Consider the following 16,577-nt stretch of genomic DNA (forward strand, 5'->3'; position numbering starts at 1 on the left):
CGCGTTTCCGGGGGAGAGCGCGACGAGGGACGGACCGGCGGCGGGGTCCTCCAGGTCGGCAGGGGGCGCTTCCTCGGGGCGAGGCGCGCCGGGCCGGGCCCGCGGCGGCGGCGATGAAGCGCGATCGGCGCGGCCGGTTCCTGGCGGCCGCGGGCGGCCCCGGAGCGGCGGCGGCGGCGGCGACCGAGCCCCGGAGGCGGCTCGCTACGGCCCCCCGTGGCAACGAGGCGGCGGCGGCCCAGCCCGAACCTCCCGCGGGGTGGGCCCCGGCAGCTGCCGCCGCTGCCTGGACACGGCCCCCCGCGCTCGGATCGGCCCCAGAGGCAGGTGAGATCCGTGCGGGAACTGGGTGGCGAGGCCGGAGTCGGTACCGAGAAGCCTCGGTGCGGGAGCGGAGTGGGGTCACGGTCCGGGCCGGTCACGGGCCGGGCCGGTCCCGGGAAGTCTCGGTGCGAGGAGGGAGGGTGGTCGCGGCCCGGCCCCGGTGCAAGAGTCCGGCAGCCCTCGGGGGCCGCTTCTGCCGGGGGAACGGAGCCGCTGCAGCGGAGGACAGGAGGGTCGGTGCTGGTTGCATGGCACGGACACGACTTCCTGCTGGTCAGGCACCTACCTAATGGGCGACGGCTGGGCTCTTGGCACGGCCGAGCCCCTCTGCTGTGGTTCCCGGGGCTCCGAACTGGCGGCAGGCAGTAGAGCAGTGGAGCAGTCCGGTTCCACGGCACGGATAGCCCAGCTTGTGTGGAGGGGCTTCACCTCCGAAGAGCTGAAGCTGCCGGTGCCACTAAACGGCGAGGCGAGGCGAGGCGAGGCGAGGAGGGGTCTCGTCCTCCGGTGCTCTGCCGGTGCTTGGCCCCAGTTTGGAAGTAACCGGGCGCTGTGCTGGCAGCAGGAGATAAAGTTCAATCATCCAGCGGTTCAGTGCTGGGTGTCCAAAGACAAACTGACAATGGCAAAAGATCCACACGGTGGCAACATTCCCCTAGGGCTGGCACCTGGGCTGTTACCCACAGTCCCTGCCAGCTCCCCAAAATGCTCACCCCACATGTCACCTTTCACGCCTCTGTTCCCACCAGTGTCCAACAGGCTCCCATCAGACACTCTGATAAGTGTCTGTGCCATCTTGGTGATGGTTGGGGGCTTGCAGGCAGGACCCTCTCCCTTCCCATCCTTGGCAGGTAAACATGGCTGGGAAAAGGCTGCAGAGAGGGGAGTTTTCTCTAGAAAGGGAAAATCATGGTCCAGCAGGGGAATGGAGGTGGCCACAGGGCAAGAGAGTGGGTGGTAGGTAGCCCAGGAGCAGGAGAGATGTGTTGCATCCCACTCCATGGATCCATGCTTGGCCTGTCTATGTCCTCACCTCCCTGTCCCACTACAGGGGATCACCATGGATGCTGAGAAATGGGGTATCAAAGGGACTGAGGGAGCTGGGGTGGCTGAGGGACACAAGAAGCAGCTGTAGATGTGCCAGAGGGAAGGAAGAAGAACTACCTGAGCCGAGGGATGGTGGAAGGTGTTGGCAGAAGCACTCATGTGCATGAGCAGTCTCATGAGTTCCTCTGCTGGGGCAGTGTGGCAGAAAGGCTGTTTGGGGGCCAGAAAGGTTGAGTATGAGGTCAGCCACTTGTAGATCTGCAAGAGGGGTTGACGGAGAGGGTCCCCATCTTCCTGCCTGGCTTTTCTGGGCAAAGCCAGGGGGCTTCAGGGGCAGCTTGTGTCGAGGGAACATCTCCGGTGCCGTCTGTGGCAGGCCCTGAGCGGCTGCGTTCGACCCTTCTCCCGCAGGGATCGGCAGGGCGCTGAGCACCGGCTACTGCCGCCTCTGCCACGGGAAGTTCTCCTCCCGGAGCCTGCGCAATGCCTTCGGGAAGGTGCCGGTGATGGGGGAGACCTCGGAGAAGCAGCGGCGCGTGGATCAGGTCTTCTTCGCCGACTTCCAGCGGCTGGTGGGCGTGGCGGTGCGGCAGGACCCGGCCCTGCCCCAGTTCGTCTGCAAGAAGTGCCACGCCCAGTTCTACAAGTGCCGCAGCGTCCTCAGGACCTTCATCCAGAGGGTCAACGCCTCCCCCACCGGACACCTGAAGGCGAAAGGAAAGTACGTGCGGGTTCCCTCTTCCCAGGGTTTGGTAGGTGGGCCTGTGTCCAGTTCGGTGCCACTCTCTCCAAGGAGGGCATTGAGGGGCTGGAGCAGGTCCAGAGAAGTGCAGCAAAGCTGGTGAAGGGTCTAGAGCACAAGTCTTGTGAGGAGCAGCTGAGGGAACTGGGGTCATGCAGCCCAGAGAAAAGGAGGCTGAGGGCAAACCTTCTGGCTCTCTACACCTCCCTGAAAGGAGGTTGGAACTAGGTGGAGTCAGTTCTTCTCCCAAGGAACAAGCAATAAGACCAGAGGAAATGGCCTCAAGTTGCCCCTGGGGAGATTTAGGTTGGACATGAGAAAAAAATTCTTCACATGGAGGGTTGTCAAAGCCTGCAGCAGGCTGCCCAGGGCACTGATGGAGTCCCCATCCCTGGAGGGCTTTTAAAGCCATGGAGATGTTGAGGGGGTATGGTTTAGTGGTGAGCTGGCAGTGCTGGGTTAACTGTTGGACTTGATGATCATCAAGGTCTCTTCCAACCAAACGCAGTTGTCTGATTCCATGCCTTGGTTTGTGGTCTCTGTAACCCCCAAGACTGCCCTGAGCTGTTCTGTCCTTGCAGGAGCGACGCAGCGCCAGCCCAACCATGCGCCGAAGGAGATGCCTCCTGCCTGGGTGAGTGCCCACTCCTGGAGCTGCTTTCCTTTCTCTCTCAAAGATACCACCAGTGAAGTGCTGGGTTTTATGGTCATCGAGGAACAACCACCCAACCAGGTGGTTCCCGTGTCCCTCAGCACCGTGCTCTGATTGAGCTGGTCATGGTTCTCCTTCCTCCTCCCTCCATCTCTCCAGGAGGGTCCTTGCTGGCACCCATCACCCCAAGCTCAGCCCAGCAGCGATGTGAAGAGCAGGTGAAGTGGGGCGAGGTGGCAGTGCCAGGCCTGTCCCAGCCACCATCAGGCACTGGGGGACAATCAGAAACAGATTTTCAGCTAAAATCCCACTTCCATCTGTAAAATGAATTACACTGACAGGTGATGGGGACTGCCTCTGCCCCAGTCCATCTGGGTGCAGCGCCTTTAAGGTGGCTCCCACCTGCTCCCTGATGCTCAAATCCCATCCTGGCTGGGGAGTGGACCCTCCGTGCAGGAGCAGGTCTCTCCTCTCCTTGTCCCCATCCCAGATGGGGAGCATCTCCCACCTTGTCCCCAATTCCAGCACAGAAGCAGGACCCTCCTTGTCCCCACCCAAGGTAGGGAGCAGGTCCCTTCCCGTGTCAAGCAGTGCCCTGGCCCGTCCCAGCGGCCTGACTTCCTTTCCTGCCTCCCTCTGCCAGTGGACCTGATCACCTCGAGCCCTCAGTGCCTGCACAGCCTGGTGACGTGGACGCACGCCCACGCCGGCAGCTGCCCGTCGGTGCCCAGCCTGCAGAGCGTCCTCTCCTCTGAGTACTGCGGCATCATCCGCGCCGTCTGGGGCTGCGCCCAGGGCCACGACTACGTCATGGACACGGACTCAGACTGCAGCAGCCTGCTGCTGGACAGCGCCTTGGCGGGCAAGCGGGAGCAGGGTGCGGCGCGGCGCCTGACGGACAACGGGGCGGACGATGACCAGGCCGTTCCCGCTCCCAAACCCCAGCACGCTCCGGGGAGGACCCCTCCTTGCCAGCAGCCCGCAAACAAAGGGGCGGCCTCGGTGCCACCTGAGGCGGAGGACGAGCCGCCGCCGCCACAGGACAGGGATTCATCTCACTTGCAACTGGAGAGCGCTGCTGCCTTACAGGAGAAGGCTCTGTCGCAGCCCGAGTCACCGCTGAGCAGTGCTGCAGGTAAAGGATTTGCCTTCTGGTCTTCTCCAGGCTTTTGGGGAAGGGTGAAGAGCTGGGGAGCTGGCCTGGGCAGCGATGGTGGGGCTGGGATCACTCTTCAGAGTGATCCTCACCTGGGGAGCAAGTGGAGAATCTTTCAAAGGGAAGGGAGAGCATGGGCCTTTGGCTGACCACATCACAGAATCCCAGCTTGGTGGGAGTTGGAAGGGACCTCTGGAGATCATCTAGTCCACCTTCCCTGCTAAAGCAGGGTCACCCACAATAGGGTGCTCAGGATCACAGTGTTCAGGTGGGTTTAGAACCTCTCCAGAGAAGGAGGCTCCACAACCTCTCTGGGCAGCCTGCTCCAGGGCTCCGGCAGCCTCACAGCTGAGTTTTATGTCACACACACAGAGCCTCTCTCCTCATGCCTGCAGAGTGACCTCGGGTTCTCCAGCACCACATGTGTCAGATGTTTCTTCTTGCTTAATCCAAACCCCATCTGTACTTTGGGAAGCAGGGTTCTCCCACCCAGCTGTGGCTGCAGGCAATGCCCAACACTCCCAGCCCTTTCTGTCCACAAAGGATAGATACCAGCAGGCTTCTGGTGGGCCAAGATAAGCAGGGCTGGCTGCTGAACTCTTCCGAATGTCGCTTCTGGACGAGCTATTTAACATCAGTTTTGAGTTACAGAGGTGGGGCTGTGTGTAGCTCACAGGAGATGTCCATTGTTGGACAGAGGAATGGCAGCTGGAAGGAGCAGGGTCAGGGAGGAAACAGGAGGTCTGTCTGTCCCTGGGCACAGGGTCTTCAAGCCCACCAGGCCGAGTCTGGTCGAAGCGGCAGTTCCTTTGTTGCGGAGCACACACCTTCCCGCAGCATGAAGGGCCCCAGAGTGGCTGGCTCCTCAGCAGCTGTCTCTGCTGGCTTCCTTGCCCTGCTTTTCCTTGTAACACAGCGTGTTCTCCTTCCTTCCCTAGGCCAGTTGAGTGGGAAGCAGGTCCCTTCTGCAACGGCGCATGAGCGGGTAAAAGACGAGTTCAGTGACCTTTCTGAGGGGTGAGAGAAGAGTGGGTTTCAAACAGCTTAAATGTCTTCTTTGCCAGTATGAATGACCCACCTCAGGGAGCTCTTATTTCCATGAGTCACCTGGCCCTCGAGGCCCTGCCCTGGAGCTCGTGCAGAGCTCCCCTCCTCCTCACTGCCTGTGCTGGGGGGTAGCTGTGCACGTCGTGTGTGTTTGCACATGTGTGTGCTCACCACGCTTGTTGCCTGCTTCCAGCAAACCTGGTCCTGTTTTGTCCCCTCTCTCTGCTCTGGGGAGGTGGTAATGGAGGCTTGATGGGTCTGGGGGGTGATGGAGCTGCTGCCCCTACAGTGGGTGGGTTGTCCAGAAGTCCTTCTCCTGGGAGCAATCCTCATGGTAGCTGCTTCACGCCAGGGCTCTGGAAGAGCTGTTGGTGCAGCAATGCTCTCAGAGAAATCACCTTGATGGCTCTTGGGGAGAGCAGGAGGCACATGGCACCTTAGAGTTCACGATCAGGGAAGACTTTGATTTGATCCCAACTTAAAATGATCAGATTTGGCAAACAATCATCATCTGACTTTGCCAAATCACGAGTTAGGACTGGGCTAAACCCTTCAAGTGTCAGTATTTAAAGTGGGGCTTGTAAGCAACTGATCAGCGAGTCCAGTGCCACGGCAAGCACAGATTTACTGTGGTGTCAGCTACATCTGTCACCTGTCACCTTAAAAGGGCCACAACAGTTCATTGCCTCTTCCCTGGCTTTGGAATTAATTGCTTCTCGTGCAGCTCAGGAGGGAAAATAAACCCTAAAGCTCTGTGGCTGCTGCGTGTGGGGAGTACACAGAATAACCTACAGCTTCTTTAACCTGCACCAGACAATTCTCTCACATCCTTGCTCTGCAAAATGGCTTTTCCCAGTGTGGAAAGTATCAGCAGCTTCCTTCAGTAATGTCTGATCTTTTCTGAGCTGGCTTTTGTTCTTCTGACAGTGGTTTGATGATTCCTGCAGAGATCTAGTCCAAAAAAAGACCAAATTTTGCTCTTTGCTGTGTTTGCTCAGGGTGATTATGGGGGAGGAGAACACATGGAGCCTCAGCTGCTGAGGCTCCTGTGCTGGGGGTGCAGATGGATGTGCTGGGAGGAAGGAAAACATGCTGGTGATGGGTTGGTAATACACGTCTTCTCTCTCTCAGGGACTTCCTGAGTGATGATGAAAACGAGAAGAGAAATGTGCAATCTTCAGATGACTCCTTCGAGCCTTACCCCGAAAAGAAGTAAGGAGCTTGCTGCGGCTAGACCGTTGTCCTTTAGGGCCTTGGTTCCTTTCCTGTCCCCTCCTGGAGGTCATGGTGCTCCCCAAGCTCCCCCTTGGGTTGAAGTTGGGCCACATCCCTCCTCCTCAGGCCTGCCACCAACTCCCTGAGCATGGGTCACATGCTTGATGCGTGCTTTGCTGGATCCAGGGTTGGGCTAAGCCATCAACACTTGGGGATCATTTAGGTGGGAGGACAAAAAAAAACCAAGTCCAAGTATGAAACCAGTGTCCTTGTTCCTTCTTGGAGGGTTTCTGGCAAGAAAAGTGATGGCAAAAAAGCCAAGAAAGCAGAAGAGCCCAAAATAAGGAAGAAGCCAGGGCCAAAGCCAGGCTGGAAAAAAAAAATCAAGTGTGAAAGGTAAGGAGGAGCTGGGGGCGGCCGGGCAGCCCCCGCCCTGGCACGCCGGCTGACGTGGCCTCTGCTTTGCAGGGAGGAGCTGCCAACCATTTACAAGTGTCCTTACCAGGGCTGCACAGCTGTCTACAGAGGGGCAGATGGCATGAAGGTGAGTTGGGGGGGTCACTGCTGCCCCAGATCTGGAGCTTTGAGTGTTACGGAGCTGTTTGCACAAGGAGAAGATCCCAGGCAGGTGGAAGACATCTCCTTGCTCTGCAGCAGGCAGAGAGATGCTTGAGCAGAGAAACTGCTGAGAGTTCAAGTGTTCTGTGCTCCCAGGAGCTGCTCTGGCTCCTTGTGCTCTCTGTGCTCTGGAATTCTGATGCTGGTTTGGCAGTGGCCCTCAGAGCAAGCTCTGCTGTGTCCTGTTACAGCCCCTGCTGCTGGGGTAGATTTGAATGCATGTCTCTGGTTTTTCACAGTGACAATTCATAGACTCATAAAATCACAGGATTGTTTTGGTTGGAAAAGACCTTGAAGACCATCAAGTCCAACCATGAATCCAGCACTGCCATGTCCCTCAGCACCGTATCCACAGGGCTTTGAAACTCCTCTGGGGATGGGGACTCCACTCCTGTCCCAGGCAGCCTGGTCCAGGCTTTGACAGCCCTCAAGGGGAAGAAATTGTTCCTCACATCCAACCTCAACCTCCCCTGGTGCAACTTGAGGCCATTTCCTCTTGTCCTGTTGCTTGTTCCTTGGGAGAAGAGACAGATCCCCACGTGGCTCCAGCCTTCTTTCAGGGATTTGTAGAGCCAGAAGGTCTCCCCTCAGCCTCCTTTTCTCTGGGCTGCATGATCCCAGTTCCCTTAGCTGCTCTTCATGAGACTTGTGAGTTATACATGAACTGATGCATGACCCTGCCGAGATGGGCATCTCATTTTTGGGGAGGATGCAGGTTTTTCATCCCAGCAGGCAGAAGCTCTATCCTTCCTTCCTTTACAGAAACACATCAAAGAGCATCATGAGGAGGTTCGGGAGAGGCCTTGTCCTCACCCTGGCTGCAACAAGGTGTTCATGATCGACCGGTACCTGCAGCGCCACGTCAAACTCATCCACACAGGTGGGTCCAGGTCATGCAAACACCCAACAGCTTGCTGTGCAAGACCCTCTGGGTGGTGCAGAACAGTCTGCCCTGCTGTAAACCTCTAACCATGGAGGACATGAGGCAGGGGGAGGAATTCTGACCTCAGCAGTAGGCCTGTGTGTATTTCATGTGCTCAGGCCAGCAGAACCACTGAGCCTCTCCATTTTCCTGCTGCAGAGGTACGGAACTACATCTGTGATGAGTGTGGGCAGACCTTCAAGCAACGCAAACACCTCTCGGTCCACCAGATGCGGCACTCGGGAGCAAAGCCCCTCCAGTAAGTGCTCACAGCCATCCACTGGTGGCTAAGAGCAGGACCAGTGACACCGTGACACGCTGAGCTCTCACCATCGCTGTCCTCACACAGACACTCTGGGATACAAACCCTGGGTTTGTAGCTGCCTGAGTCCCTTCAGGTGTTCATCCAGCTCTAGAGCTTCCCCTTGGTGCAATACTTTCTTGTCTCCTTCTATTCATGTTGCTCTTCAGAGTAGCTGAATGCCCAGCTGCAGGCCTGAGGAGGAGAATCATAGCTGGGGGTTGTAGATGCTCTGAGTGGTTGCAGCTAAAGGTGGCTGTAGGAGACGGTGAGAGCAAGCAGTGCTGAGGCTGCGGTTGTGTTCTCAGGGTCTCATCCAGCATGACAGAGCTGGTGGTGGCTTCAGGCTGGGTGCTGAGCCCCTGCCTTGCCTTGCAGGTGCGAGATCTGCGGGTTCCAGTGCCGGCAGCGCGCGTCCCTCAAGTACCACATGACCAAACACAAAGCTGAGACAGAGCTGGAGTTCGCCTGCGACCAGTGTGGGAAGCGCTTCGAGAAGGCTCATAACCTTAACGTCCACATGTCCATGGTCCACCCTCTGACCCAGACTCAGGACAAAGCCAAGCCACTGGAGCCGGAGCCCATTCTCCTCCTCAATCCTTCAGGGACTTCCGAGAGCCAGGCAGTAAAGTCAGAAGTGACTGCGCAGCAGGAGCCCACCTGAGGGGACAGGGGGTGGAAGGGGGAAGCTGTCCCAGTCCAGCCCAGTAGAAACCACGTGGCAGAGTGGAGATTGTTTTTAATCTTCCTTTTAGTCTCCCAAAGAACTCGGTAACTCGGTGGAATTAGCTTCAGCTTGCTCAGAAAAAACAAACAAACAACAAAAAAAGCTTGTTCTCATGCTGTGATTCTCCATGCTCACATCTGGGCCAGCACTGCTGTACTCAGACTCAGCCTAACCCTGGAGGCGGCGGGGGGCCGGCGGCGGCAGCCCGCCCAGGCGTCCCCCACCTCCTTCTCCTCCCCACGCACACGGTGGGAGACCGCAGCCGCTCCCTGCCCGCACGAGCTGGTGCTGCCTGTCCCCTGCCCTCGCGGGCAGCGGGAGCAGGGGTGCAGAGGACAGGGAGCAGAGGCTCGGTTTGGAGGCGAGGCAGCGGTTGGTCGGCTCCCAAAGCCAGTCCGAACGGAGAATTTGTAACCGACTTTTTATTGTAACGAGAGCTTCATGGTTATGCTTGTAATAAATTATTTACTAAGTAACTGGAAAGGAGCAGCCCTGCTGGCAAAGGTGGTACCTTGTCTGTCCCTTCTGCAGCCCTCAGGGGCTCCTGCCCTGCCCACTGGGCGCTCAGAAGAGGGCCAGCTCTTCGTCCAGTTCCATGGCTGCAGAAGGTCTTGAGAAGTGCCCAAGCGTGGCTGCCAGCTCTGCGTCAAGTTCTTCACACGTGGCCAGGAGCTGGGGAGAGAGGGAAAGTAGCTTGTGTTAGACCTTGTGTTGCCTCAACAGGAGTGAGTACAGCACCATAATGTCATTAAGGTTGGAAAACACCTCTGAGATGCAGTCCAGCTTGTCAACCCAACACCACCATGGCCACTAAACCATGTCCTGAAGGGCCATGTCTGCATGGGTTTTCTGAACACCTCCAGGGATGGTGACTCCACCACCTCCCTGGGCAGCCTGTTCCAATGCCTGACCACTCTGAGTAAATAAACTTTTCCTAACATCCAATCTAAACCTCCTCTGGTGCAACTTCAGGCCATTTCCTTTTGTCCTATCACTTGTTCCTTGGGAGAAGAGACCAACCTCCACCTGACTATAACCTCCTTTTAGCTGTGGAGAGCACAGTAGAGGTAGTTCAGGCAAGACCAGAGCTTTTGTGGCAGGGAGAAGAGAGGAGGGAGAAGTGCTGCTGACTCATGCAGAAATGGAATCATTTATGTTGGAAAAGATGTTTAGGATCATCGAGTCCAACCATTAATGATGAATAACAGAGTCTCCTGGCTGATAGCACAGTGCTGGTGGGGAGCTTCCAACACCTGCCACGTTGCTGTACTCAATACTTCCCCCAAGAGCAAGTGCTGGGTGAGGGCAGGGTTTGATGTCACTGGAAGAGGCAAGGGAGGACAAGGGCCCTAGAGCTGCCTGAGCAGCAGGTGTCCCCCACCACTCCCAAGTGCATAAGGAAAACAGGGAGTGTTGTCAGGGGTGAGGCACCAGTACAGAACTGGTGCCCAAGAAAAACTCCCCAGGGAGAAGCAGCAATTCCAGCTCTCACCCACTGGGAGAAGAGGGAACAGTCTCAACGCACCGGCTGGATGCTTCTGAAGCTCTGGGCATGGCACCGTGGGATCGCACCAAGCAGGAACCGCCGGGCTGTGGACAGCACCTCCAAGGGATCCCCCTGGAGAGCAGGCAGAAGAGACACAGCCCATCAAAAGCAAGCACAGTATCACCTTCAGCTCAGTTCCTGCCTCCAAAATTAAGATGGGAACCACTAAGTGGCACCTAGGGTCTGGGTCCATGACTGCATCCACCTGGAGCTCCTGGACAAGTAAAGACAGTGGTGAGAAAGTTGGGCAACAGCAGCTCCTCTTAGTGCCAAGGTGTGAGCCAGGTGCCTGCATAGGCAGCTCTGCACAGGAAGATGGGAACAAGTGGCAGGAGAAGGAATAAAGAATAAGAATCATGGAATGGTTTTGGTTAGAAGAGACCTTAAAGATCATTGAATCCAGCCATGACTCCAGCATTGCCAGGTCACCTCTAAATCATGGCCCTTAACAACCACATCTCCATGGCTTTGAGACAGCACCACCCTCAGCAACCTGGGCCAGGTCTTAACCACCCTCAAGGGGAAGAAATTGTTCCTCCTGTCCAACCTAAACCTCCCCTGGGGCAACCTGAGGCCATTTTGTCTTGTCCTATCACTTTTTCCTTGGGAGAAGAGACTGACACCCACCTGGGTCCAGCATTCTTTCAGGGAGTTGCAGAGAGCCAGAAGGTCTCCACAGGTACAAGATTCACAGTTACAGGAGGGGAACAGGGAGACTTAGCTTCACTCACATGCTCTGTGGGCTCTGGGCTTTGTCCCATTTGGTCAGGCTGGGGCAGGTCTTTGCCCTCCACGAAGAGCCGCAGCAGCTGGATGTACAGATCAAGTGCTGTGTAGAGGAAGCTCTGTTCTCTGGTTAGCAGCTCGTGGTGAAAGCCAGGGGTGAGGCTGGAGGAGGTCACACATCATGTCACAGGATCCCCAAATCCCAGCATGGTGGGGGTTGAAAGGAGCCTCTGAAGATCATCCAGTCCAACCCCCCTGCTAAAGCAGGGTCACCCACAGCAGCTTGCCTGGGATCACAGTGTTCAGGCAGGTTTGGAATCTCTTCAAGAGAAGGAGACTCCACAACCTCTCTGGGCAGCCTGCTCCAGGGCACCCTCACACCAAAGGAGTTCCTCCTCACGTTTAGGTGGAACTTGTTGGGTTAGCAACGGTTCCATGTGGACTCACAAACCAACAGGAGCTAAATGCAGCTGGTTCTGTCACCACTGCCCATTTTACAAGTCCCACTATGTATAGGGCCACCCAGTGCTGGGAGCAGGACAGCCAAGGACGCTCCTGCTTGGAGCTCAAAGCTGGAGGGAACTTGTAGTGAGACACAGAGCTCTGGAAATAGCAACCCAGCCCTGCTCCAGCATTCTCCCCTGCACAGCTCAGGCCAGCAGTGCTGTTACCTCCATGACAGCAGATTTATCATCATTTACTTTTTCACTGCCTGCTCACTGCAGGAGCTTTGGACTAGATGACCTTTAAAGGTTCTTTCCCTCCCAAGCCATGAACACCTCCCTTCCAAGCCCAGCATGATGTTACCAGTAGAAGGCCAGAGGCAGGAGCCGGCTGTGACGTTCCGAGGCTGCGCTGCGCAGGATCTGGTATTTTCCCAGGTCTGCAATGGACAATAAGGAGCACTGAGCATCCCCAGTGGTCCTCACCCCACCCTGCGTGCTTCCACAGCAGCACAAGGGCTGCAAGTCCCTTTCAGCCCACAATAAACACCGGTGCTTGGGTGTGGTGACCACCGAGAGAAGCGAGCTGTCCCCTCTGAGGCTTTACCAGAGGGAACACCACCAAGGGCTGGTCATTCCTGGTCACCACACTGCACAGTAGAAGCAGGATGTTCTCAGCTTTTACTCCAGTAAAGGTTGTTTTGTGGTGCTTACAAAGGCCCATCAGTTCCAGTTCTTTAAGGTACATTCATCAATCAAAGCAATGGGGCATCACCAGACATCACCTCTCCACCCTAGGTCGGGGCAGGACTTGCTCACCTCTCTCTGCTGGGTGGAAGAGAAGTAGCCAGGACAGACCTCTGTTTTCCAGGCACTGCAAGATCTCCAGGGACCATTCCAGAGCTGTCTGAAAATCCAGTCCCTCCTGTATGTCAGAAAGGACAGGTCTTGTTTGTCTCAGGCTTTAGTTGCATCAGAGCAGAATGGAGCCCCTCATGCCAGAATCCCAGTGTGGTTTGGGTAGAGACTTTTAAAGCCCATCTAGTCCAACCCCCCTGCAGTCAGCAGGCTCATCTGCAACTAGAGCAGGTTGTTTAGAGCCAAAACAACCTGACCTGCAATGGTTCCAGGCATGGGGCATCTCCCACCTCTTTGGGCAACCTGGGACAGGGTCTCACCACCCTCAGTGTCAAAAAATTCTTCCTTCTACCCAGTCTGAATCTTCCTCTTTTAGTTTAAACCATCACCTCTTGTCCTGTCACAACAGGCCCTGCTCAAAAGTCTGTCTCCATCTTTCCCATCAGCCCTTTTGAGCACAGAAAGGCCACAAGGAGGTCTCCCACGCTTCCAGCCTGAGGAAAAAATGTCATCTAAGAAGTGGAAGATGCTGCACAAAAGCTCAGACTGAGAAGAGAGGAGGATCCTGCACTACCTGGGAGGTGAGGAGTCTGAAGAGGGAACTGAAAAGAGCAAGTAATTCAGGAAGAGAAATAAAAGCTGTCCTGGTGCAGGGGAGATAATGTCAGCTGCAGGAAAGCGCAGGTTTAATCTGATAGGAAGAGAAGGGCTTTGAGCAGGCTCTGTCTGGGGTGCTGCTGATCCTCTCCTTCTGGCAGAACAACCAGCAGCCTTCACAGGAGCAGCACAGAGCACTGCAGGCAGCAAACAGCAGATCAGACACACTCAGTGTCATGAGAATTCCCTCAGGGCTGAGCTTACCTTTGGTGCTATTTTTGCCGAGATGAGATCCATGAGGGAGAAGAAGAGCAGAGACAGGAGAAGCTGCAAGCAAAAGAGACCTGCTGTTAGTGCTGGCTCTGCTGGTGCCTCAGCACTTGTGCTCTCCCAGCAGGAGATAACACTGCACTGAACACATTCCCAGGATGAACCTGGATGAGCTACAAGTTCTGCTGCTCCTCCCAGGTGAGGGCAACATTCTGGAAGCATTATTCCTTGCCTCTGAGGGTGAACTCCGTACCCAACTCACTGTTCTTGAAGCAAATCAGGTACCTGGTGAAAATTCTCCCAAACACAGGGAAAACCAAGTGAGTTACCACAGGTGTAAACCTGGAAGAGAGCTGATGTTGGTTCACAGCCAGCAGATGCTGGGCAGCATCTCCTCTCAGCACCATAATCCTGCCCTGGCACATGCTGGTTTTGGCTTTTATGGATCCAACACACAAATTAAAAGATGTGGTGGCTTTGTGATCCTGGGAAGTCAAAGCAATTTGTTTATATGTGCTGCTAATCCAGTTGTGAAGCTGACCCTCCTTTCTATGCCTCTGTCTGGGAAAGGAGACAGCATGTTCTGAGTGCAGATCTGTCTGCACAGACACTGTGGCCGGGCCAGGGAATGTGGCAGCCAGAGAAGTCTCCTTTCATCCAAGAGTTTTGCAGAAGCTCTGACTGCTGCACATGGATGAAAGAAACAAAAAGGAATGGCTCATGTGGCTTTGGATTTAACTGCAGTGTCTCACCCCCAAAAGGTGGCTAACTACACTCCCCCTTCTGACAGACAGAATCATAGCATCATGGAATGGTTTGGGTTGGAAGGGACCTTAAAGATCAGGTAGTTCCACAGCCCCCCTGGCATGGGCAGGGACATCTGCTTTAAGTGGTTGCTCAAGGCTCCATCTAACCTAGCTGGGAACAATTCCAGGGATGGGACCCCAGTTACATGCACTCAGCCCTCTCTCCCTCTCTCTGGTGTCCTCTTCCTATCTCAAGGTAGATTGAGGTGAAAGTTGCTGTTACTCCACAGGTCATAAACTCTCCTATCAACACCAATCTGTGACTAACAGCTCTTGGCTCTAGGCCAAACAGTGGAGGAGTCGATCCTATAGCAAGAGGAGTTGCTGCTGTGACTGATGCCTGGAGCAATAAAACTTGAGAGCAAATAGTAAAGCACAAGGTTCTGCTTCAGAGCCACTCCCCTGTGAATGTCTTGGCATGGGACACTCCCTGTATGGATCTCTGATCCTGGTTATCCCTTAGGAGAGCAACAGAGAAGACAGAGCTGGGATTCCTCCTCCATCCTGCACATCAGATCATTGCCCTGAACAGAGGACACTGAGCATAGCAATGTGGAGGAGGCATTTCCTGGGACAGACTTGGGAAACCCTCAGGAAATCCATCCCTGAGATTCCCAGAGTCCTTAAAATACCTTCACTCCTGTCTCACCAGCCTTTCTGCATCTCCTTAACCTTCCAGCCAGGTCACCAGAGCTAAGATCCAGGAGGATTGCTCCTCTTTACCAAGGCATGGAGTGACAGGACGAGGGGTGATGGCTTCAAACTAGAAGAAGCTGGGTTTAGGTTAGGCATTAGGAAGAAATTCTTCCCCCTGAGGGAGGTGAGGCACTGGAACAGGTTGTAGAGGCTCCAGACCCAGAGGTATTCAAAGCTAGGTTGGATGGGGCCTTGAGCAAGTTATTCTAGTAGGAGATGTCCCTGCCCAGGAGGGTTGGAGTTAGATGATCTTTAAGATCCCTTCCAACCCAAACCATTCAATGATTTGTTAGAGGAAGAGTGACCCCAGCATGCCATGGATTGAGCTCTCCATCTCCACAGTGCTCTCCCCAGCTTCACTTTTTAAGGCAGCTATTCAAAGTCCTCCTGATTTCACAGAGGAGCCACTATCTGAGGTAAACTTCTGACTCTGGAACAACTTTGCCCCTAGGATAAGTATTTAGCAACCGGCAATTGACAGCCACCTTTCATCAGTTATCCACCAGCAAGATTTATCACCAGGGTTTATCACCAGTAGCTCTGAACACCCATTTTCCAGTTAAAGCCATTCTGCTCCCTGTTTCTAAGCACAGGGAACAGCAGGCTTGTAACACAGGGCCAAGACTTGCCTGCTCTGTGCCAGTCCCCAGCCTCTCCAGTACCCCTTTCTCCCTTCTGTGTGGTGACTGCTGGTGAACAGTGCAGTGGAGGAAGGCAGCTGAAATCCAAGGAGGGCCAGAGGGAGAGAAAACTGCTCCTGAGGAAAGGAAGCTAGGAGAAGAAAAAACAGCATATCATGAGTTTGGATGGGGAAAAAGAGAATAGAAAAAGAAATCAGAGCTGTGAATAGGGAGAAAATACATCAGGGGCTTGGGCAAAGGCAGCAAAAGAAACAATTCTTCCCTTCAGTTCTTTCATCCTGCAGTTGGATGCTACACTGAGACAGTTTAAAAAGAAAAATGTCTAGGAACAGACAGCAGCATTCCCAAATCTCTTTGATCAGAAGTTGGGCAGGTAGTTAACTCCATACACTACTAGAGACACATGTGATTGATGCCTGCAATAACCTGCATTGGGATTCTTACACTAAATGCCCAGCTTCTGGAGATGCTGAATGCTGAGCAGACATATAAGGGCAGGTAAAGGAGAAAGCATCCAGCACAACAGCAGTCAGCAGCCTCAGGAGACCAGGGATTGGCCCAATCCAGGGAGCAGAAGGTGTGGCAGCTCCAGCAGATGACTCAACACTGTGCTAAAGGCTATTTCCAGAGTTTGTCTAAGGAGGACTCTGCCTGCCAGTCTCCTCTGAAGAGATTCTCTTCTCCTTGTGGTGAAACCCTCTGACCCACATTACACACAAGGCCAGACTAAATAATTATAGTGACCCACTTTGAGTTTAAACTCCACAAAGGAACCTGCATGAAGCTGTCCTACCAGCCTCAGCCCACAGCAGCATGTCCTACTGCCTGCTGAACCCCAGTCTGGCCCAGACCAGCCTTCCTGGACCCTCCAAGAAAGACATTGACATGCTGGAGCATGTCCAGACAAGGGCAACAAAGCTGGTGAAGGGTCTAGAGCACAAATGTTGTGAGGAGCAGTTGAGGGTACTGAGACTGACCATCCTGGAGAAAAGGAGACTGAGGGAAGACCTTCTCATTCTCTACAGCTGCCTGAGAAAGGAGGTTTGAGGCAGGTGGGGCTCAGTCTCTCCTCCCAAGGAACAAGCGACAGGACAAGAGGAACCAGGCTGCACAGGGAAGTGGTTGAATCCCCATCCCTGGAGGTGTTTAAAAGATAGAGATGTGGTGCTGAGGGACATGGTTTAGCACCAGACTTGGTAAAGCTAGAGAATGGCTTGACTCCAAGGTCTTTTCCACCTGAAGC

General features: G+C 54.9%; 2 protein-coding genes across 3 annotated transcripts in view; one reads left to right on the plus strand and one right to left on the minus strand.

Annotated features, from left to right (window-relative positions):
- Positions 1-100: 100 nt before the first annotated feature.
- ZNF276 (zinc finger protein 276) lies at positions 101-8,951 on the plus strand. Of its 2 annotated transcripts, XM_054170177.1 has the most exons (11): positions 101-327; positions 1,783-2,092; positions 2,695-2,747; positions 3,409-3,900; positions 4,860-4,938; positions 6,100-6,180; positions 6,469-6,579; positions 6,652-6,727; positions 7,564-7,681; positions 7,883-7,982; positions 8,403-8,951. In XM_054170177.1, the coding sequence occupies exons 1-11, from the start codon at positions 114-116 to the stop codon at positions 8,686-8,688; spliced, it is 1,920 nt and encodes a 639-aa protein (XP_054026152.1). In that variant the 5' UTR covers positions 101-113; the 3' UTR covers positions 8,689-8,951. The 2 variants fall into 2 exon arrangements, with proteins under 2 accessions (XP_054026152.1, XP_054026153.1); XM_054170178.1 differs by lacking the exon at positions 6,469-6,579.
- Positions 8,952-9,120: 169 nt separating this feature from the next.
- The window catches only part of FANCA (FA complementation group A), a 42,930-nt gene continuing 35,473 nt past the window's right edge, over positions 9,121-16,577 (minus strand). The window contains exons 37-43 of the mRNA XM_054170313.1: positions 15,323-15,464; positions 13,186-13,248; positions 12,286-12,391; positions 11,831-11,906; positions 11,029-11,185; positions 10,277-10,369; positions 9,121-9,423 (exon numbers count right to left, since the gene is read on the minus strand). Coding sequence (XP_054026288.1) covers positions 9,316-9,423; positions 10,277-10,369; positions 11,029-11,185; positions 11,831-11,906; positions 12,286-12,391; positions 13,186-13,248; positions 15,323-15,464 — 745 coding nt within the window. The 3' untranslated portion in view covers positions 9,121-9,315. The remainder of the gene's footprint in view (positions 9,424-10,276; positions 10,370-11,028; positions 11,186-11,830; positions 11,907-12,285; positions 12,392-13,185; positions 13,249-15,322; positions 15,465-16,577) is intronic.

This window comes from Dryobates pubescens, chromosome 19, assembly GCF_014839835.1.
Source record: "Dryobates pubescens isolate bDryPub1 chromosome 19, bDryPub1.pri, whole genome shotgun sequence".
NCBI lineage: Eukaryota > Metazoa > Chordata > Aves > Piciformes > Picidae > Dryobates > Dryobates pubescens.

What these genes read in the sequence shown, in the direction of transcription:
- ZNF276 (XM_054170177.1), top strand. Translation starts at nt 114, where the DNA reads ATGAAGCGCGATCGGCGCGGCCGGTTCCTGGCGGCCGCGGGCGGCCCC. An exon ending in CGGATCGGCCCCAGAGGCAG is followed by an intron (nt 328 to 1,782) that starts GTGAGATCCGTG and finishes CTTCTCCCGCAG; the next exon opens with GGATCGGCAGGGCGCTGAGC. An exon ending in TCGGGAGCAAAGCCCCTCCA is followed by an intron (nt 7,983 to 8,402) that starts GTAAGTGCTCAC and finishes CTTGCCTTGCAG; the next exon opens with GTGCGAGATCTGCGGGTTCC.